At 40.7% G+C, this 22506-nt stretch overlaps 1 protein-coding gene and 3 long non-coding RNA genes across 11 annotated transcripts; all 4 read left to right on the forward strand.

The window, feature by feature from the left end:
* Nucleotides 1-2916: 2916 nt before the first annotated feature.
* LOC118782641 lies at nucleotides 2917-4140 on the forward strand. Its single transcript, XR_005005170.1, has 3 exons — nucleotides 2917-3016; nucleotides 3183-3225; nucleotides 4097-4140. It is a non-coding gene; the product is annotated as an uncharacterized LOC118782641 (long non-coding RNA).
* Nucleotides 4141-5718: 1578 nt separating this feature from the next.
* Nucleotides 5719-6436, forward strand: LOC118782592. The gene is made up of 3 exons (XR_005005162.1): nucleotides 5719-5773; nucleotides 5869-5903; nucleotides 6360-6436. It is a non-coding gene; the product is annotated as an uncharacterized LOC118782592 (long non-coding RNA).
* A 133-nt stretch (nucleotides 6437-6569) lies between these two features.
* On the forward strand, nucleotides 6570-8846 carry LOC118782593. The gene is made up of 5 exons (XR_005005163.1): nucleotides 6570-6600; nucleotides 6894-6955; nucleotides 7546-7611; nucleotides 7906-7959; nucleotides 8416-8846. It is a non-coding gene; the product is annotated as an uncharacterized LOC118782593 (long non-coding RNA).
* Nucleotides 8847-9361: 515 nt separating this feature from the next.
* Nucleotides 9362-22473, forward strand: LOC118783169 (E3 ubiquitin-protein ligase rififylin-like). Of its 8 annotated transcripts, none has more exons than XM_036536892.1 (8): nucleotides 9362-9607; nucleotides 10816-10944; nucleotides 12685-12866; nucleotides 15088-15477; nucleotides 15611-15697; nucleotides 18469-18679; nucleotides 18908-18931; nucleotides 19086-22473. In XM_036536892.1, the coding sequence occupies exons 3-8, from the start codon at nucleotides 12693-12695 to the stop codon at nucleotides 19265-19267; spliced, it is 1068 nt and encodes a 355-aa protein (XP_036392785.1). In that variant the 5' UTR covers nucleotides 9362-9607; nucleotides 10816-10944; nucleotides 12685-12692; the 3' UTR covers nucleotides 19268-22473. The 8 variants fall into 8 exon arrangements, with proteins under 8 accessions (XP_036392785.1, XP_036392786.1, XP_036392784.1 ...); XM_036536893.1 differs by having other exon boundaries at nucleotides 10838-10952; XM_036536891.1 differs by having other exon boundaries at nucleotides 10838-10944.
* The last annotated feature ends 33 nt before the right edge of the window (nucleotides 22474-22506 follow it).

Here is a 22506-nt window from a genome sequence, read left to right on the forward strand (position 1 = left end):
CCAATGTGAATGTCTTTACAAATGGCAAAGTGGCCATGGGCTTACATACTTTACAGCTGTAGGGGAGGACATGAAGGTAAATTTGTCAGGCAAATTAACTAGTGTGACTGTTTTAGCCACAGGAATGGGCTAAAATTAAAGCTTTCCACACAGAAACACAGTTGTAAATATATTTATCCTGAAATTTGTGATCTACAAAAAGAATGCTTATCCAGATCTTCTGAAAGAGGGTTATATAGGCATCCTAAGTGTTCATTCTTTTCATTTATTGAACCAGGGAGTTTAAATGAGAACTCATTCATTTATTACCACAATCTGGGGAATCAAGATGGTTATGGAAAGCAAGGTATTGGGTGTCCAATCAAAGGTAGGAGGGACTATTAGGTGGCCAGACAAAAAGAATAAATCAACAAAACTAATCAAAAGAAATTTGTCATGAAATTTTGTTTGAAATTTGTCACATTTTATGTTTGGAAGTCAGGCAAGTCACAGGTGTGTGGGGCATAAGCTGTGCCTATACAGCCTAACTCTTGCAAAGAGTTAGACCCTTTGTAGGGTTTATGCATGCATGCAGTGTCATTGAACCTGCAATTTTTTGCTGCCCTAACGGTTTCAGTCAAGGTCTCTAGGGGGTGCTGCTTGATTACTTATCTAAAGTTTCCGGCGTCATGTGCCAAACGTAGGTGTATTATATAAATACAGTATACATATATTGTGGTCACCAGCGCAACTGAGAGGCTATATACATGCCAGTTCTTTTTAACTGTAAAATGTATATAAATAAGCTCTTTAGTTACAAACTGTCTGCAAAACAGGTACACATGACAGCCTAGAATTTTTCGTTTAACCACAGCAGATCCTACATGTAGATTTTGGTCATAGTCTTGTGGCGGACTGCCCTGCCGTCCAGCGTGCGGATGTGGTTGGGTGTTCAGTTCCAAACAGGAAGTTCTGCAGTTCAGCACCTCTTGTCTGTAGTCACACCACCATTGCTTTGAAAGTACTAGGATCCCCCCCCAGCAAACGGAGTAATGTCAGAAGAGGGCTGGTGTCAACGAGTACAATTCATCGGTTTGGTTAAAGGCTGCTTCCAGAGGAGTGCCAGTTATTACAAGTAGCCCACATGTGAATTCTTGGAAGGGTGATATAATCTACTGTATGCTGAGAAGCAAATCTAAAGGGGTAAGTAATGTTTTCTTTTGTTTTTATTTATTTTTTTCCCCCCCACAGAGTAGATCGTTGAAAATCAGATGGGTACCATACAGAAAATCTGTCCGTCTGTCTCTTTACATATCTAACCTTCCAGTTAAAAAATAATAATTTGTGTATGTAAATTACACATACACACAAAGACAAAGGTAATCAATAACATTGTTAAGAACAGGGGCAGAAATGCCTTATCTGTAATATAATATGTTGCGTATTTCAATCTAAAATAAGCATTTGTAGATGTTAGCAGAAAAAGGTTTCAGGACGGTTGACACAAACCATCATTCCACTCAGGCACTCTATGGGTTTTACTTAATGAGACATAAAATAATTGTTAATCCATAACTGGTATAATGATTTCAACTGCTTGTGCCCCAAATATAAATAATGATAAATTAATAACATTATTGATAATATAAAATAAATAGCAGTAACAAAGAAATAAAAAAAGCTTACAGGAAACCAGGATTTCACAGCTAATTGAGTGAGTCATGGTCATGATGAAACCCACAGACACACTGATATTGTTGTTCCCCAGAAAGACACTAAAACAGTGGAAGCACAGGGTGCTGTTTTTTATACTTGTAGATGGTTGCATAGCTATTAAATAGCCATGATGTATTGGTAGATTCAATCGGGTGCCACATTTTTAAATTTGTTCACGACCACACTTGGGTATAAATCATCAGGAAGGTAACCAAGCTGAGTAGCAACCATTTTTTACGGCAAACATGTTAGTGGATTGGGGAAGTGGGATGTTATGAGCTTGTGCTGTTATGGTTCACTGGGATTCAATGTTCCAGTGATATTTGCACTTTGATACACCTGTGAAACACTGACTTTCTCAAGATCAGTTTTTTTTTTATCTGTTGCACTACAGTTTGTGGAGTATCTATGCATCTATGCTTCCCACAATTCACTAACTATCCTGAGGTTGGTTATGTATGCCAAAAAAAAACCTTGTAGTAATTACAGAGAAAAACACTTTTTGCTTCGCTGTTTTGAGCTTCCCCATTTGCCAGTTCTGGAAAGTGTACCGGGTGGAAGTTCACTGCTCAAAGGTCTTACGTCCTATGGCGTATTACAGATTTCAGTTCTGTTTAGCATCTTTATAAACCTGGTAGGTGTGTGTTGTACTCGCGACGTGCCAAAATGTGCACTTACAAAACACTTTGTTATCAACTTGTTCTATTTTCTGTGGTGTTTGAGGGTGCAAGTTACACATGCACACATTGAGTAATCTGTTCATCTGTCAAGTTTATAACTGCGGTTAAGGCACAAGGAGGCACAAGGAGGGTGGTTAGTACAGACAATGATACTTGTATGCTTGAATTGCTCCAGTTAAAACTGTGTAAAAGCAGATTATTGTGCAGGTATAATGTGTGCAGTATACCGTTCCCTCGAAGAGAGAGTCATAGCACACCCTGCATTCATTTGTATTTGCATTTATCCATTTTGCAGACAATCCTATCAAGAGTGACTCACAAAATAATATATATGAGCAAATATAATAAGAAAAATATAACTATAATAAGTCTAAATTCATAAAATGTAAATACATTTATGGCCCACGTGTGCTGGCTTCATTTAAACCTTTGAACGGAAATAGTTTTGCAGAAAACAAATTCACTCAGCAGCAATGTTGTTTGTTTGACAATGTTTATCACAAAACTTATATCTTATTTTGCATCTATAGGCATAGTCATGACTACAGTCTTCGCGCAGTCAGGGCTTTGCTTGGCCCTGGTGTCACTGACATCCCTTGGGGTGGTGTTGGCCATGTGTGTTTGTTGCCGAAGAAAATCTAGTGAGTGTTAATAATTCCTGTTGTTTGCGTATTCTCTCACTCTCAAGATTAATACATTTTTAGTTTCGAGGACAAATGTAAATATTATTTAATTATGAATATAAATGTTATGTAATGATTCAGAATTCATTTTGAAATGTCATTTTCTCCTCTTTTCTTTTCATAGAAATAATACACAGAGAAAATCAAATTTATGACCCTCAACTGTTGTAAGTACATTGCTCAAATTTTACAAGTAGGGGACCATAAACAGGGGAAGAGAAAACCTGACAATGACAGAGACATCATAATGAGATTTTTTTTCTTATTGTTAAGATTTAGATAGAAATATATGCAATTGCTAATAAGTAGGGCCTGGAGCCTGGAATTGCTCCACTTATTTTATTGCCAGTATTTCAGTCTTCCAGCACCAGGATAACTCATAGCCTCATATATATGTATAGTTTCAAGACACTTTTTAAACAATTATCCCATTGCAGTACGTCAATCATCTCAATTAATTATTTAATTACCACTTAATTAAGTACATAAGGATGAATGGCGATGTTTACGTCATCCCACGTTTTTTTTCACTAGCATACAAAAAGTCGTGTAAAGAAAAAGGTAAACAACTGTTGGCAACAGCAGCATGTGAAATACAGAAGTAAAACAAAGGGGGCATGTGGAAGTCACATACACGGCTTAGTGTAAGACAGCCCAGGGTTCTGCATTTAATGGTTACTTTGTCAGTTGGTTTCTGGAGTATTTTTCAGCTATGGTTAAATTGCACAATACATTTTGCAATAACTTGCAAATCCTTTTGTAAAACATAAGGATCCTTCGTACCTGTTGATTCGTCAGACACCACAGATACATTGTCAGATATTTTGATCAGTCCTTTAGGTTTGGTTTCATGGAATTCTACAGTCCACGAGAGGCATATATTACGAAGCTGACTGGCTGATGGAATTTCCCCGCCGTTTATTACATGCTTGTAAAATGACGTGTGTTTTTGACGCAGGGTTCCCCTCACGTGTTCGTTTGCGATTGATTAATTGTTAAAATTATATTATAGCAATATTCAATATCATTTTCTTTCAGCCAAAGTCAAAGTGAGAGATTTACAGTAGCAAGGTCTCTAATGGGTAAGTATGATTGATAGGAATGAACATCATTTTAATTCTTTTTTTTTTCACTTTTTCTTCACTGACACAATAATCATCACTAATTTGCAATGTGAATGAAATGTCATGAATCCTCAAATCCTTAACCTGGGAGCATTTCATTTCAAATACATTGATACTTAAACATTTCAGGTCAATATTTCACCATATCCTTTATCTTTTTTCCTTTCTTGTCTAGTTCATTGTGTAATGGTGCCAATACAATTTGTGGGAAGTCTTTTACTGTCCTGATTATTCTTTACCCTGACACAGAGAACATACACTATATGGCTAAAAGTATGACGACACCACTCTTAATTATTGAATTCAGGTGTTTCAGCCACGCTGATTGTTAACAGTTGCATAAAATCAAGCACATAGCCATGCAACCTCCATAGACAAACCTTGGAAGTAGAATGGGTCTTACTGGAGAGCTCGGTGACTTTAAACGTGGCACTGTCATAGGATGCCATCTTTGCCACAAGTCAGTTCATGAAATTTCTACCCTGCTAGATCTGCCCCGGTCAACTGTAAGTGCTATTATTGTCAAGTGGAAGCGTCTAGGAGCAACAACAGCTCAGCCACGAAGCAGTAGACCACACAAACTTACAGAGCGGGGCTCCCGAGTGCTGAAGTGCTCTCTGGCTGCAACATCAGCACAAGAACTGTGTGCGTTGGGAGCCTCATGAAATGGGTTTCCATTGCTGAGCAGCTGCACACAAGCCCAACATCACTATGCGCAAAGCACGCCGTCACTGGACTCTGGAGCAACGGAAATGCGTTCTCTGGAGTGATGAATCACACTTCACTATCTGGCAGTCTGTTGGACGAATCTGGGTTTGGCAGATTCCAGGAGAGCGCTACCTACCAGAATGCACAGTGCTTACTGTAAAGTTTTGTGGAGGAGGGATAATGGTCTGGGGCTGTTTTTCAGGGTTTGGGCTAGGCCCCTTAGTTCCAGTGAAGGGTAACATTAATGCTACAGCGTACAAAGACATTTTAGACAATTGTACGCTTCCAACATTGTGGCAACAGTTTGGGGAAGGCCCTTTCCTGTTCCAGCATGACTGTGCCCCTGTGCACAAAGCAACGTCCATAAAGACATGGTTTGGTGAGTTTGGTGTGGAGGAACTCCAGTGGCCTGCACAGAGCCCTGACCTCAACCCCATTGAACACCTTGGGGCAACTCCATATTAATGCCCATGGTTTTGGAATGGGATGTCCAATAAGCTCATATAGGTGTGATGATCAGGTGTCCACATACTTTTGGCCATATAGTGTATCACTTTTCATTGGTCAGAATTATAAGGAAGGTGAGCAGATGGTTACAGCTTACAGCTTACAGCTGCCCTCATATGGTCTTTCCCTGAGTAACACTGAGAAATTTTTAACTCTCGCTCCCAAATTCTAGCACACACATATTTTATCTGACAACAATGAGAAAGAGTGACATTTTTGTTTGATTTTTAAAGATAAATATTTCAGATATTATAATAATATATTTTTAAAAATGATTTAAACATTTGGCACAACTTGGCTGGTGAAGTAAATGATCCTCTCCTCCTTTAGAGAGAAGACCTTATCAGAGTAGAGGAGAATTACCCCCCTATCAACAGTAAGTGAACTGTACTTTGCTTACCAATGATCTTACTTATCAAAGATTTTCTTTTTAATTGGGAAAATAATTATTGTATGTGCTATCTATTGCAGGCAGTCTACTTCATTATTTTTAGCTCACCAAGAAGGTAAGAATTATGTAAGGACTGATTTTAAAGAAATTGTAACAAATGATGCATTCAATATTTCACATTAAAATTAATTACCAAAATTGTTCAATTGGATTTTTCACGAAAGAGCACGCTGTTGGATGAAAATTTCGGGGAAGAATTTTTTCATGTTTATACACTGACCGCACTTGACCAAGAGTAATTGCTGTGTGATGTAGTAGCCTGAAAATGAAACAAGATGGAATCCATGAGGTTTCAGATATTCTCAGAAATATTATAACAGATAGATAGTGAAAGCCAGGGTCTCAACACTTGTTAATATGTATTTAAACAAAAATGTATTAAAGAGTCACATAAATTTACAATATTTAGAAAACAATACTTATTGTTTTCTGTAACTTTTTAATGGACAGAATGTGTATTTATTTATTTATTTATTTATTTATTTATTTATTTCAACAATGCCACCTGAAGACCAACAAAGCTACCAAAATATCAGCCATTGTAAGTTTTTATTTATTTATTTGATTATCATTCACAGCATTCAGCCTATTTTCCCCCAATTTTTGTTAAGCATTTCATTTTCAGTCATTGAAATCTTTATATCATACATGCCATCCAGTGTAAATGTAAGAATAATTATATTACATGTCATGTCATAAACTAACAATCTATTCTCTGTAGTTAAACGAGGTTCCTCTGAACCCACATATGTGTAAGTATTTCTGGTTATTCCACTCTTCTAATGTTCAGTATGTGAATGATATATCACTGCATAAGAATACAGTGGTGAGTTTAAATGAATATCAATTTAAAATAAGTATTAACCTCCCCCCTGGAAGTGTCAGTAGCCTACACTCTGCAAAATGCCTCTGTGCGTGCCCTAAAACAATAAAGGTCCCTGTTCATAATTAGTGTAACAACATCACTCTACTACATACACACTGTACATCCACACAATCTGAAACTAAAGTATTTGCTATTAGTTACATGAGATCTGTTTTACAGGGATCCAATTCCTGCATCAATCTATCAGAATGTGCCTTTAATTAATCCAAATCCAGATGAAGGTAAGTAATTTACACTAAATTAAAATAAATTCATAATGAGATACCATTCCATATTTATTGTACCTACACAGTGGCACGTTATTTACAATATTGGTTTTGCTCATGCATGTTAATATACTGAAAATAACATATCTCTTGGTAGAAGGAATTGTTTCAAATAATACAGCCTGTTAAAAATCTGATAAATACAAGCTTTGAACAAAGTATCCCCACTGATGAGGTAGCCAAATTCCAATATTTGATAATTAAAAAAATTGCTGACAGAAATTGAAAATTGTTGACATTTTCTGCATGCATGTATTTATGTAAGCCTGGGTGCTTACTGAGGTTCTGTCAGATGAGCCCCTTTCAAACTTGAATTTCTGATCCAAACTTCTAAAATTTCCCAAGGTCCACTTCACAGAAGACACTGCTATTGTGCTGTCTCCTTCAAAAGCTTGTGCGCTGGCATTTGTCCACATTGTAGCTCCGGGCACACACACTTTCACTGAGTACATTGATTATAAACACATGTTACTGAGTTATATGTATTATTAATCCTAGCTCAATAATCTTAACATTCAAATATTTGCTATCTCCCCTCTTTGCAGATGTAGAGACATATGAATATGTAAATGTGTTTCCCACTCTACTAAAAACAGTCAATCAAGACTCAGGTATGATACCTCAGACAATATACTGTGCATTTTAACAATTGTGTTTTAATAAATGAATGGAAATTAGTCAGACTCATCCTCTTAAACAATTCTGAAGAATGGAAGATATTGAAAGCTATCAAGACATAAAGGTTTGGACGTTAAGGCAAAGAGAAATTCTCTGAACTAAAATTCTGTCTAAAATAAATTCTCTATTCTCTGAACTAAACTTCACTCTTATGGCTTTATAGACATTTACAAGAACATGCTAAATAAATCTGTGAGTTTTTGACTTTTCTATTTCTTTTACAACAGATAGCTCTGATTATGAGAATGCAGAATTCTTGCACACAATTAAAGAGGAAGAAGGTTGGTATTTTTTTAAGTTTGTATGCAGTGGACACAACTAATTAGCACAATAATATAAATAGAGTGTACTATACTTGACATAAAATGATGATTCAAATAAGTGATCGTTTTGGAGCAATGATACAAAAGTTGACTACATTCATCCTCTGTGGTACTGCCCACCACTAAAACAAAACTAGATTCATCTGAAAACAAAAGGTATAATATGCTCATCTCTTTGGCAATTGCAAAATAAGTCATTCTTAAAACCTGGAAAACTTGCACCAGTCTATTACTTACTCGCTGGCTCAGCTCTATGAGTGACCATGTGAACCCGGAAAAGTTGCTAAACTTTACTGTACAGTTTCTCATCTCTCATTCTCTAAGTTTCTCATCTTTGTCTGTTACATTGCTTACAATAATATGAAATAAAATGGTATCACCATAAGCATTTTTGTGAATTTTTGTATGTTGTAGAGGACGATGAGCCGGATTATATCAATGCTGAAAGTGAAATTACAGCCTGACAACACTGTGTGCTTCCAGAGGATGTTTCAACCAAACCTGCACTTGTGAGGAGTCATAAGACAAATGAAGTATTCATCCAGCTGAATGACGAACAAGTAACAGCTGTAAAGACCACAGAAAGCTACAGAAAGCCATTTTATCTGTCAATATTTATTTAATGCAGATTTGGAGAGCATAATCACAAAGCCACTTCCTTCAAATGAATTGTTCTGTTTGTTGAGCAGAGTGGTGTGTGCCTAACTTTAAGGATCTTGCATTAACCTCTGCAACACATTTTGGGACCACGGTACTTAATGGGGAGCATAGCATTTACAGTAACTTGTGGTACCATTAAACTTTGATCTTCTTGTCCGTTCAAACACTTCACTTAGACAAGGAACCAGCCATGCCAATGACTTAAATATTTAATATTTATACATTCATTTGAACTTATATGCATACAGTGTGCTGTTAAAAAGAATCATTCTGTACTGTTCTAATGATCGTTTTAGTGTGAGTGTTATGCCAATGTCATTTCATCCTGAATGAACGACAACAATATTGTACTAAATAAAAATGTGCAATATCTAGAGTGACAGCTAGTCTGATATTATTAAAAGAATTTTACTGTCGTAATGATATCTGGACGCAATTGTAACATAAAAAGATAAGGGTGGGGGGAATTATGTTTTTCCAAACGGATTTGATATGGGAATAGAGAAACAGAAAAATTGTCGCATAGTTGTTAGTTTTATGACATTACAGTCTGCATATCCGCGTCGGGTGGTATCCTACAGGGGACGCTCCTGACTATGAAATAGATCAACCTGCCTAGCCAGTTTGCTGCCCAGCGGAGCAGCGAGCACGCCGAGGTGCTGCTGCGTGCGTGCGTCCGCTGCGATGGATAGGTGAATAGGAATACCAAACGCGGACGCTACTCCCCTCCGCAACATCAGTGGAGCTGAGAGCCAGGGACGGAGAGAAGGTGAGGAAGATGGTGCAACAGGAGGGGGGAGCTTGTCAGTTTCTTCCTGTTTCAACTCCGCTAACTTGGAGTAAGTTTTGCCAACTTTGAATGTTGTCGTAAAGGCGCGTCAACTTTCTGGAGCAACTTCATTATAACACTGTTTGGCCTGCCACCAACATTCGTCTTGTGACGAAGGTAAGAGCAGGTAGCTCTTTGTAGCTAGTTAACCTTCATTGTAAAAGTTGTACCATGTTAGCGCGTTAGCTAACTGTCAGCTAGGTTAGCTATTTGTTTAGTTAGTCAGCAAGCAGTTAGTTTCCTTAAACCTGCCCTTGTCCGTTTCGATAGCTGAATGTGTTTTTATGTCTCTAGAATGATTAGCTGTAAGCTAGCTAGCCAAACAGTTGTTATTGAGAGTTTCGGTAACTTCAGGAAAAGCTAGAATGCTAGCTGTTGTAGCTAAGTTTGCTACTTTGCAGTTGAGAACAAACAAGAAATTTGCTAGCTAATGTTGGGTATTTGGAGTTTGATTTATTTGATTTGATTTAAGGTGCGCCCAGCTACTGTCGATATCGTCCGAATAATAGCTGGCTTGGTACTAGATAAGTTTGTTACAACTACATATCCGGTCCAAACAGATGTTTTTGTTTTTTTTTCTAGCTTGTTAGCTGTTGCTACAACTTTGAGTGTCTTTTTCTGACACTACAATATCAAAAAAGACAACTAGCCAGCTGATGCTTCGTTATTAATTGAAAACACCAAGAAAGATAAATTATGGTAGCTATAGGAACTACTACTGAAGGTGAGATGGTGCTCGTGTTTATGACCGGCTAGACTTCATTGCTAACTGGTTAGCTAGCTCGTGTGATCATGTTACGTGTGAGTGATATGTAGGGTTGGGTGAATAAACGATCGTGGTGCTTGCGTAAATTAAACTGAAGCCTGTTAACTAGCTATCAACAACTGTAATGTACAACTCAATTTCAGTACCCAGCGTTAGGTATCTACGTTTCAGTGTGCATAAAGGCAGTAAATGAGTGCGAAAATAGCTAGCTAACTTAGGTAAGATGATCAGTTCGTTTGGCAGCTGTATACAATCGGTGTTCTTTCAAGAAGAGGTTTTCCTAGAAAAGAGAGACACTTAAATGACCAGGTGTTGGAAGCTACAGGAAAGGAACACTGCCATACAATGTAACGCACAGAGCTGCTCTTTACCCGTTTTAATAATGACTCAAAGTGTTTAAGGCACCAGAAACAGACTCTTTTTGTTGGCACATGACTTTTAACAAGGGTGATTAAAAACGTCATGAAGCTTAATGTGTGTGACCTTTAATCTTTTTTATATTGCACAGTGAGTGGCCATTTATGTACTGAACTCTACCCCCGTGTGTTGCAATGTGCAGCATTGTTATTGTTTGTTTGCAGGGGGGAGAGGCTGCAGAGCTGAAATACATTTGTGCCTCATTTCCACTGCGACCAGGGTGACAATGACTATGCAGCGGACCTCCTGATCGACAGCGGTGACAATAACGGTTAGTTGGTGCGTTCTGACCGCGGGAGTTGCTTTGTTGTGTTGGACTTTGCGCGGCCCGTGATAATTGCTGACGCACCAAGTTTGAGCGTTAGCTGAATATTGTTAACCAGACTTTTGCGCTAAATTTACAGCAGCGTCGAGTACAATGTCCTTGTCCATTGGAAGGCCAGCAACAAGGCCTGTTTCACTGGCCACTGTTTCACTGTTCCAGTTTTTTTTTTTTTTTTTTACAGAGATGGCCAAGGACTACTGGTGAAGAATAGTGAGAAGTTGAATGTTTTGTGATTTCCATAAGAAAACATACTTTTGATAGTTGAAAACAGAAGGAAAGTATAGATGACATGGAATGTGTTTGTATGAACTACTGGAGTTGTTTTTAATTCATCCGGCTTGACTCCTGAAATCACCTTTCTCACAGATGTCGCTCTCTCCATTTTCGTGATGCTGTATTCTTCATTAGAGAATATATAGACGCGTCCCTCGACAGTATTGCGTGAATCTCAGCAGGGACGGTTTCCTTAGCAGTAAATGTGCAAACAAAGAGTGGAGCAGTGCCCCATGGAATCCCATGCCTCGGAATGGAATACCCTTGTCGGCTGGTCCTTCTGTTTTTGTAATCGCGTCACTGGGGTGCCCGTATGGTCATGCCTCGTGATCCCTTTCAGTCTCTCACTCTCTGCTATTGCATATGGTCATGATTAACACTGATGGAGACTGTAAAGAGAAGACCGTAAAAGAGCAGTAAGAGTATAAAGGCTGAACAATGGCATTGCTTGATCACAAGATTAACTCGTGTTTCATAATGTTGAAATACTGCACAGCAGTTACCACGGCTTCTTCCTTGTGGTGGTAACTGCAGCTGCCGTAAAACTGTACAACATCTTAAAAATCAAATTGTGTAATCTGGGTTTATGGAAGTCCAGCTGACTGAATTAAAATGAATATTTATTTTGACTAAACATTAAATGAACGGATCGAGTAAATGATTCGGAACAGATCAAGCAAATAAAAGTCAAAAAAAGTCCTTTTTACTTGATGGATATGGTGACCAGAGGGAGTAGATCACTTCTTCTGCTGCCCGTAGGAAGTCTGATGTTTTTCTCACACTTCCTGTGTTCGTGCTGTCTGTTCCCGTCCCCGTTTCTCCTTGGAAGGTTTCTGCTCTGTCAGGTCCCAGGAAAGTACCTTTATTATTCTCATTACAGTGTCACGATGGCTCCTTTGGGAGATGGAGAGCTGTTGGTCATGAGCAGGCAGAAGCGGCCTCATTTGTGCGTGCAAACAGATAGGATATCACGCTATTAAGACTGCAGCAGCTCGCCGCCCGCAGCGCGACCTGTGCCGCAGCTCTGAATTAATGATGCGAGCTCTGCTTCTGCAGCCAAGACACTGGAGCCTGTCTCATGGCCATTTGCACAGAAGCACCCTAGCTGTCATCTTCTGCCTTTCGAGTGTATTGCACTTGAACCACGCGGCGTTCCTACAGATAACTTTCCTCTCTCTGTTTTACATCTGTATTTTCATCAGGAAGCCGAATTTCACTATACTGTCTTCATGATTGACTGACCGCACTGTGTCATGCTGAGTTTATCATTAATGTAAAAGGTTGCAGAGTCATTAGAATGCCGCGGGACTCCTGATCCACCCGTCTCCATTGGGGTCCGAATGTGTTCTATTTATGCATGTTTTTTTTTTTTGTGCGCTCCTCTCACCCTGCGTCCGTGCGCTGCGTTGGCAGGTGGGAGCATGTGGGCATCCTGCTGTAACTGGTTCTGCCTGGACTCGGCCACGGTGGGAGAAAACTCCAGCACGCAGAGGCAGGCCTACGTCAACTCCGGGTACAGCAGCTTCCCCTCGCCGACCGCCTCGGAACACGTGTGCAAGGCCTGCGGAGGCCGCTTTGACATGTTAGCCAGGAAGGTAAGGTTGAAAGTGCTGTCGTTCCCACAGTCCCCAGAAAGGGCGACCATTCAGACACGCCAAAAAAGAAAAGTGAAGCAATTATCCACTGGAGTCATAATAGCCATGCAACCCTCAGGGAGAATGTGGGAGACACCAGTCCAAACAATAGTGTCGGTCACATGTATGCGCACAGTATATATGTATATGCTGTGCTTTATCGCTTTATTAATTGTTTTTTTTTTTTTTTTTGGAAAATTGACACGACCTTGGTGAACATCAGTCCACTTCAGCAGTAGTTGCGTGTATTGTATCGCTGTCCTTAGGGACAGGGAAGGAGGGAATAATACTAACAGAAAAAGATGTTCCTCAGTTTTATTCATTTGCTTAAGACAGCTTCCATTGTTGAGGTATCGAGGTGTACATACATAATGGCTGTGCTTACTGTACTGTACACTGGCTGAGAAGTAAAAGTCTGCTCAAGTGTCAGTACAGTACACTGTATCAGTATCACCTCTAATTGTCTCGCAGCAGGAGGATGCTTTTCCCGCTTTTGCGTCGGCTTTGTCACATTCCTGTGCACGTATGTTACATAACATGCCGTTTTTTTACAGCCCAGGTCATTTCCCAAAGTACACTGGCCTTTGCTCAGTTCATACAAATGTCATCCCCCCAAAGCTGGCTGCTTTTTCCACAGGATCTTTTGTAGATTGCAGGGATGGAAGTACCTACTTATGGAACACACATTACCATTTGAATTCATAGCAATTTTCTGAATTCACTTAAATTAATTTACGTATTACTTAAGTTGTCATTTGCCAAAGAATTCTCAATGAAATTACTGCAGATCTGAGTGTTTGCAAAGTGCAGTTTATTTGGACAATAGGAAATTCGTTGCAGTTCACTATTTTGCATGTTTTGTGTTCACGCCTGAATATGACACTCAGTATGTGGCAATACTTAGCTGTAGCCTGGAAGAAAAGGTTCTGAATTAGCTGTGCTTCGTAGCAATGGGTTTACTTTGTATAGCCTACGCGGCAGTGTGATTTAGTGTATCCAGTTGTCTTATTTGGTATTAGTAAATTGACCTGAACTAATATTTTATTCTAATTTGAATTAGTTTCTGCTTCGTTTTACCTTGCCTCAGTGACACCATAAAACCACCCAACTAATGGATGGAATAGTGTGCTTCCTTTCTGGCTATTGTAGTGATGGTGTGTATTCTTTTTATAAGTGACTCTGTTGCGTCACCAAGATCTGTTTGTGGACGCGTATAGTATGGAAATTCCACCATAGCACACTGATAGCAAGGCAAATTTTTTGATCACATCACATGGATCAGGATGTGAATCGTCCTCTGTACAGTGCTTCTTTTTCATGTACAGTTCAGCAGCGCTCTTAAACGCTACTTCCTTGTCCCAAGCTAATGATTTTCTGACCAACTGAGTGCAACTTTGGTAGGAATGTGCTCAGAGTATGTTTTTTTTAGGTGACCTCAACCCAACTGTGAATTAAAGTGTCAGACGCTGTCCAGAACCTTGTGAAATCGGGTAACTTGCCTCGGGCATTGAGAAAGAAACACGTTAGCCCTTTGTCTGCTTGACAGACATAACTGGTTTAAACGGCTGTACATTTTCATAGGCTCCCCGTCACAAGGTTAACCTGAACACACCAGTGTCGTAGGAGGAAATGCTTGGTTTGAATTGGTTTGAGGGAACTGCCAGCCATTTCCTTGATCTGTTGTCAGCCGTGTATTATAATGAAATGTTGGTTTCTCTTTTGAGAACGCTCTGTGACGAGTCTGTTTGTGCAGCTTGCTCTCTTCCGTTATACCCAGCTCCTTCCTGTATGGTTTATCTGCTTCATTTAAGGATGTGGTTGTGCCACTTTTGCCATGTTGCGTTCTCTTGAAGCACAGTGTCTCAGAGCAACATTTGGAACAGGGATTGTTGTGACCTTTTGTGCTTGGCACAGGCAGGAGGGCGTTGTGTGGTTGCTATGGAAAAGGGTGCTGTGTCACATGCTTCTATGCAAGCGTAACCACAGAGATCAGTGTGTAACTGTCAACGCTGTCTGTTAGAACCATGATTTGTATTTGTACATACTCGCAGTGTGCCACCCTTATAATTGTGGTTCGGACTCTTGTCAGCCGTTGATTTCCATCACTTACGGAAAGTACCCAGCTCTTACTCACAGAGGTGTGATGTGGTGTTTTGTACCCCCCCCCCCCCCCCCCCAACAGCATGTCTGCACGGACTGCAAGAAGAACTTTTGCGGCAGGTGTTCTGCGCAGCTGGACCTCCGGCCACGGCTGTGCCACACGTGCCAGCGCTTCCACGGCACCCTCTTTGACCGGGCGGAGCTGATGAAGCTGAAGGTGAAGGACCTGCGGGACTACCTGCACCTGCACGAGGTCTCCACGCAGATGTGCCGCGAGAAGGAGGAGCTGGTGGAGCTGGTGCTGAGCCGGCAGCCTCCGAGCAGCAGCAGCAGTGAGGCGGCGTCCCAGCCTCAAGTACCCCATCCGCACGCTCCACAAACCCCCACCCCCACCACGCCCTCTGCGCCTCCCGAGCAACCACCACCACCTGCGGAGCCTGACTCTCAGCCTCCTGCTCCCCAGGACGACCAGGTACGGGTGGCGTGCGCACAGAATGCGGGTGGGAGGGGGAGTTTAATGCATGTGCTTGCGTCTTGATGGGTTATGCCTGAGGCGGGCGAGCCGCGGCTCATTAACTGAAAGCGAGTGTTGAACTTTGCTCCAGAGTCCGTCTGTGCCGGTACCCTCCGGTCCAGAGGAGACACCTGACACTGAGGCGGACACAGAGGGCCAGGGGGAGCAGGAGTCACAGGTACAGCTGAGCCTGACGAGTGACTCCTCCTGCTGTGACCCTTTCATCAGAGATGAGATACTAGTGATAGGGATTCTCATTCTCTCAGAGTTTCTTTCAGGTGTTGGTCTGTCTGGACTTCCTCCCATTGTCAGCTTTGGCTGGGACCTCCAGTGGGATGAGGCCAAAACTCCTCGCCCAAAATATATTAATTTACTGCTTGGAAGAGCAAAGGCTGAGCTGACCTTGCATATGTGCTGTTTGGCTGTATCAGAGTAGGAATGCTATTTGGGTTATGAATTCCAGCAAATAAAATTACAGCTATGAAACCCATTCAGGCAATGATTCAGCACTATGGTTTTTAGGTGTTTTGCAGACAGCACAATAGAATTATCGGTTAAATTACTTCAGATTCAAGACATTTTGAAAGACTTGATCTCAGCTTCACTTTCTTGGCTGTGCTCTTTTGCATGCCATGTTACTTAAATCAGAGAAGCACGTTCTGTTTCGCAAAATTCTCTTATGCCAAGGTTTGGGTCATGCAGGACGAATAAGCCTCAGTGAACAACAGTTGCTGGCTGCACAGGGACCCGCAGATTTATTGTTTCAGCCGTGTCAGCTGCATTGCCCTCAGTGTGACACGTTAGATGCTTTGGGTGTTCTGAGGAAAACAGTAGGTGTCTTATGCTTTTTGACATGGTACATGCTACCAGGGTATGCATGCTATTTCCTTTTACTTAGACAGCAAAGAGAAATGTACAGATGTCTGCAGGAAAGGTGTAGCCACTCTGTTTAAGTTTTTCAAACTTTAAAGCTGTTGAATTTCATACTTTGAAGTGATATGGCAATATGACATCCATTTCGTATGTTGTGAACCAGTTTTGCTTTTTTGAAAACCTTCAAAAGCCAACTTTTTATTAGCTTTTAAAACAGAAGGTTTTTAATCAAGCAAATATTGGTTCTTGTTGATTACCATGTTAAGTAAATCCTCTTATAACAATTACACCAGTTTTGTCTATACAATAATGAGAATGTTAAGATCTTGTGATGATATAAGTTGATGCTTTTAGGTCTAAAGTCTTAACATCTCTAATAAGGGAACTCAACGATTCAGTTAAATGTCGAATGCCAGGTTTTCTAAAATCAAACTTATTAAAATTCTCATTAGTACAGTGCACCCTACTAAGAAGTACTGATATACTGTAAGGATCAATCGCATATATCAAAAACTGGGGACAAAATTCATTAATACAATAATGCTATTTAAAAACGCTTGCAAGAATTAAGCAGTGTGCTTAGAAGAGTGAGTTTGGGTTCACTGGCAACCTGGGATGTGTTGCTCAATGCAGTACATAAGCACTCAATTAATGAGAAAAAGCCCTTAGAATTTGAACATGGTGTGTCTTTTGTCTCACGCTAATTACCAAAGCAACTAGTGTGTAAAATATTTTGAGAGAAACAGCTGAGCAATTTAGCCAGTGTCTGCATTCAGTCCACATGGTAGAAATAAGGAAGCTTTCTTCTGTTAAGAGCTAAAGGGGTGTATGATGAACATGAAATGGTCAAATATAATTAACATGAGTCAAATCATGGGTTTATGTTTTAATTGAAGTAAGAGTATTAACTGCACCATGGCATTGTACCTCACACAGTGCCAGCCACTTGTATGGTGACATTAAAGTAATAAACACAAGTCATGTTTTTTTTTTTTTTTTTTTTTTTTTTTTTAGAAGGATTGTGTAAATACAATTTGAATACATTTTGTTCTGGGTGTGGGAAAAACCTAGCCAACGACATTTCTCAGTTGATTAAGAGAAAAATATTTAAAATATACTTGTGTGTTTTACCCCTTCATTTTGAATTGTGCTTTTGAGAATCGGCTAATTATAAATGTCATCATCAAGAACAAACGAGATGAATGTACTTCTAGTAGTAGTATTTTTCTAATTTGTTAAAATGTATTAAAAAAACTCAATAATGCCATAATAAGCGATGGAGATATTGAGTCATGATATGGTACTAATTATTTTATGTAAGGTTATTCAGCCACCACTATATTTTGGCGGAGTGAACAGTTTCATTGGTTTGTTTAGTCAGCCATGGTTTGCTATATCTCCTCTCCTTGTGTGCATTTTTCCGCATCGTGTTGTGGCATTATTCTGCTTTTTGTTGCTGTGCTGTCCGTTGTGTTGCTCAGGCTATGCAGATTGCTTTTTGATAAGTAAAAGGTGAAGCAGTTCTTCCTCTGCATTGGTGTGTTCCAACTGCAACTGCCAAAATGTCCCTTCCGGGGACATGTACTCTATTCTTACAACTGCGTGATGGATGTTCGTTTTGACATGTCATTTGGCCTTTCCTTGGATGACTCACTGTATTGTATACCAACTTGATTTCAAAGTGGCATAGAGGTGGGGCAGCCCTTTTTTTTTGAGGGAGGCCAGGATTTGAAACCGTTGGCTGACAGTACAGGCTGCCATTTCCCAGATATCTTATTGCAACTCTCCCTCCTGGCGCATCTCCTGATGGATGTTCTCTTGGATGTGCATGTCAGCTTTTAAGATAAACTATCTTTTTGTATGGTTTTGGGTGACTAAAAGGCTTCAGGCTTAGAGCTGCTGACGTAGTACTGCCTCTATGCCCCTGAGTGATAAACGGATTCTCCTCCACTGATCTAAAGCAATAGACAGTATTATTGCTTTGACTTGAGTCACCAGTTAAGCAGAGCAGAGCTTTTGGTGATTGGAGTGGCCGTGGTATTCCTTGGTAGAATGACTCGGTGGCCTGTGCTTTAGTCCTCAGATGTGGAGGAGACGGTGGCATCCGGGCGCAGGGCCTCCCTGTCGGACCTGAGCGGAGTGGAGGACATCGAGGCCCTTAGCGTGCGGCAGCTGAAGGAGATCCTGGCCCGCAACTTCGTCAACTACAAGGGCTGCTGCGAGAAGTGGGAGCTGATGGAGAGAGTCACCCGCCTCTACAACGAGCAGAAGGACCTCCAGAACCTGGGTGAGTCACAGCACATCCTGTTTACATGTTGATAAACGTGCATTTCTGAGATGGAGAAATAGATACCACACTGCAGATGCATTTCTGTACTTTTGTGGACGCATTGAGCTTCTGCATGATGGACAATATACTGATATTTTTATAAAAAAATATTTCTGCATAGTACAGAGTTATCAACAGCCAGATTGTTGTGTGAAATACCTGTTTTTGTGTGTCTCATTTTCCTAGTTTCAAATACTGGAAAAGGCACAGGTGAGTTTTAGGCTCATGAAACGCAAAAGAACTTTTCTACAGTAAATGCTGTATCGGCTTTAGTTCAGGATACAGTTTGTGAAAGCTGAGATTACACAGAGTGCAGATGTGCAGGTGTGACTCACTGGTGGCCGGTTCTCTGTTGTCCCTCTAGACTCCACCAATGCTCCAGGCATGGAAGAAAACCTGTGTAAGATTTGCATGGACTCGCCCATCGACTGCGTGCTGCTGGAGTGTGGCCACATGGTCACCTGCACCAAGTGCGGCAAGCGCATGAGCGAGTGTCCCATCTGCAGGCAGTACGTGGTGCGAGCCGTGCACGTCTTCAGATCCTGACGTGTGTGTGTGTGTTCGTGCATGAGAGCGTGAGCGTGAGTGCACGCCTACATTGAGGCCTAAACTGTGACGCATTGCATTGCAGAGACCCCTCTCCAAGCCACATACTCTGTCCCTGGGCATCAGGGCAACAAACTATAACAGAACTGCTACATACCAACTTCCAGCCTTGTGGTGGAGGTACAGTGGTGGTTCTACTGACATCACTGGGAATTGGGTCATTTATTCTGCACTAAACCCACAACTCAATGCCTATATAGCCTACTGGCTCAAATTTCTAAGCACCAGGTCATGACTCGCTGAGGACTAGCTCACGTTGAGCACTTTCCATATGCAAATTGGGAATTACTATTTAAATATGACAATAATGTTGTTGTTCCTAGGCTGAAGTATTGAAGTGAGAATTTGCTTTTTGACAATGACACAGCCATTGCCTGATGGCTTTGCTCTGAGGCTAAATGGTGAGCAGAGAGCATACGAAAACTCTGTGTGTCACCACCATTGTTTTCCTGAAACTGATGAATGAGGGCATCAGTGACAGGGCTGATTGGGTCAGATTCTGGGTCACAGCGGTACTTCATAAAGCTACATCCATACATGTTAACTCTGCTTATATACAGAAAGCACACACTGTTTTGCATGGGTGTGTTTGGGGGCCAGTGGTTGGGGGAGGGGCAGGGTCACAGGAAGAGCATGGAGGTCACCAGAGAAGAAGGAATGTGCCTGTCAGTACTAAAGCCGAAGACCGCTCCCACCTCCGTGCCCTTCGATGTCTGGTTGTGCCAGTGGTTCCTCAGACATGGTCTGAGTGAGTCAAATGGTCTGAGGTTGGGCTGGCTGTAGAGCTGATCGCTCAAAGCTAACCACCCTGTCCATGAATGCTGCATAGCAGGGACTCCACAAACAATTCTCCTACCAAGGCTGAGCGCCACCCAGGAGGAACAGTTTGCTTTGTCATGGGGCAGCAGTTGCTGCATCTTTTCTTCTAAACTGTGAACTGGAATTAAAGTCACCTGGTTGAATACCTGTCAAAGTAGGCACTGAAGAGCTATACCGAGGTCCCAGACTGCCAAACATAAAGAGTAATTAGCCAGGGTTAACATGATGTGCTTTACTGAACCCTCAGTCAGAATGGTACTTGGTACTTTAGATGGTACTTTATAAAGTAACAATTTCGGCATTTGACTGGAATAATATTTACCGTTGTTTACTTATTACTAAATTCAGACATCAAAACAACCACAGGATAGCACCTCTGTCTTACCTCAGTTAAGTTACGGGACCTATCTAACTTGAAACATCATTAGAGATTTAAAGGTTGCTGTTTTCCATCTGTGTTCAATAAATTGGTATTTGGAAGAAAATGAATTGTTTATTCTACTGATGAATAAACTGATGTCCCGTTCATGTGGTGAGTATGTATTTGTAATAGAAATGCATTGCTCTGTCTGGATTGGTAGCAATGACTGCCTCCTCTGGGTTAAGTTGTTCACTGCAGGATTTTACCCCAGTTGCCTTTATAGCACCTGTTCTGGGCAAATCACCTGTGCTTATATGTGGGTTTGTTTTTAAATAAAAAATATGTAAGATGACCTCTTAAACCTGAGATGCTAAAATTATGAATCTGGTTAGGTTTTTTTTAGGTAAATTCTGTTTTTTCTTTAAACAACTCATAGAACATTGCAACTGTTAAACCGTCTTTCCCTAAAATAACCAAATTATTTGAATCAATGAAAAATGGCAATTGACTTCAAAATTCATATGATGGGATGATCCATATTTCTTTTGTGCACCATAAGATAATGGACTACAATGTTTAACACCCATGCAGTGTATTCTATACATGCAAATACAAATAATGTAACACCAGGCTGTTATGCAGGTTTCATATTCTGTACTATAGTTATCTGATCCATCCTTTGGACAGGGGTGTTTTCCCCCGTTACAGGAATCACAGTGATGTATTTTACCTTTTTGGACAATGTATCCCTTTCCTTACAAGAACTAGTACATGATTAAAGCCTTTTTTTCATGAAAGCTGGGAATTTTAAGTTTCACGTTCTTAACATGACCCATTATATTCTATATTTGTGAATGAGGCTGGAATAGCTCATTGTGAAATTTGTATTGATGGGAAAGGGAGGGTTGTGCTCAGATAGTGCACGCGTGTCTGCAGTCAGGAAGGGCCTCTGATGCATTCTCTCGGCACGGCGCTACTGCTGGAGCCTCTGTCTCGACAGTATGTAGCAGGGCTGTGTTTGAGTTGCCAGTAATGAAACACATTCCTGCACTGCACGGGCTTTTTATATTACGCAAGTGTTGTTTACACTTCCACCAGATCTGAGATTTATGTTGTCGTTATTTTTAGCAGTTATCACACTAGTGCGGAATACACAGGATGTGTCATATCGGTATACTGAGAGTCGCAGAACATTCTGAGTCAGGGTTCCAAAGGAGATGTACAGCACTTTGTGAGGAGTGCAGATCTGCAAAACAAGGTGTATGATGTTTGGCCTTGTATTTGTTCCCCCAGACGTATTGAGTACTTTTTCCCAGTTCATACACAAACGCTTACATCAAGTGTTTTCATTTAACCCTTGCTAACAGTTAAAAGAAGTGGTTTTGCACGTTGTGGATCTTACCACACCCTTAGGAAGCATGCCTCTGCATTTTCTGTGAGAAACCAACTAGAATTTATGGCTGACGTACTGGCAGTACAACAGTCTTTCCTTCACATCTCAAAACAAAATGTGTACTTTCAAAACCACCACTAAAAATCGAGCCAGTGTTCAGCAATGCTTCTATAAGGGGGGGTATTTCTTTTTGTGCTATGAGGAGGGCAAGGGAACCCCCAGTCCGTCTTCCTTCTGAAAGCAAAAATATGACTAAATTTAAAGGCCCAATGAGGGACATGAATTATTTGAAAAGTGCCAGACGCAAATGTTGTTTGGCAGAAAACCAATGTGGTGTTTGGCACAAAGTGATGTCCTTACGGTAAATTAATTTCTTTTCTCAGTAAACTACAGTTAAAAGAGGAATATATGTTCCCATGGAAGGTAATAAGAAAATCGACAAGGTGACATGGTTTGATAAATCATTTTTTGAGTCATAGGAGAAGGAGACGTCATACTAACTCGCTCTGGGAAATTAGGTTTTATGGTAATAAATTGTTTAAGGATGGAGATTAACACATTATAGTATAGACATTCATATGCATTTGAAAAGAACTAGGTGAAAAG

Source organism: Megalops cyprinoides, chromosome 9, assembly GCF_013368585.1.
Source record: "Megalops cyprinoides isolate fMegCyp1 chromosome 9, fMegCyp1.pri, whole genome shotgun sequence".
NCBI lineage: Eukaryota > Metazoa > Chordata > Actinopteri > Elopiformes > Megalopidae > Megalops > Megalops cyprinoides.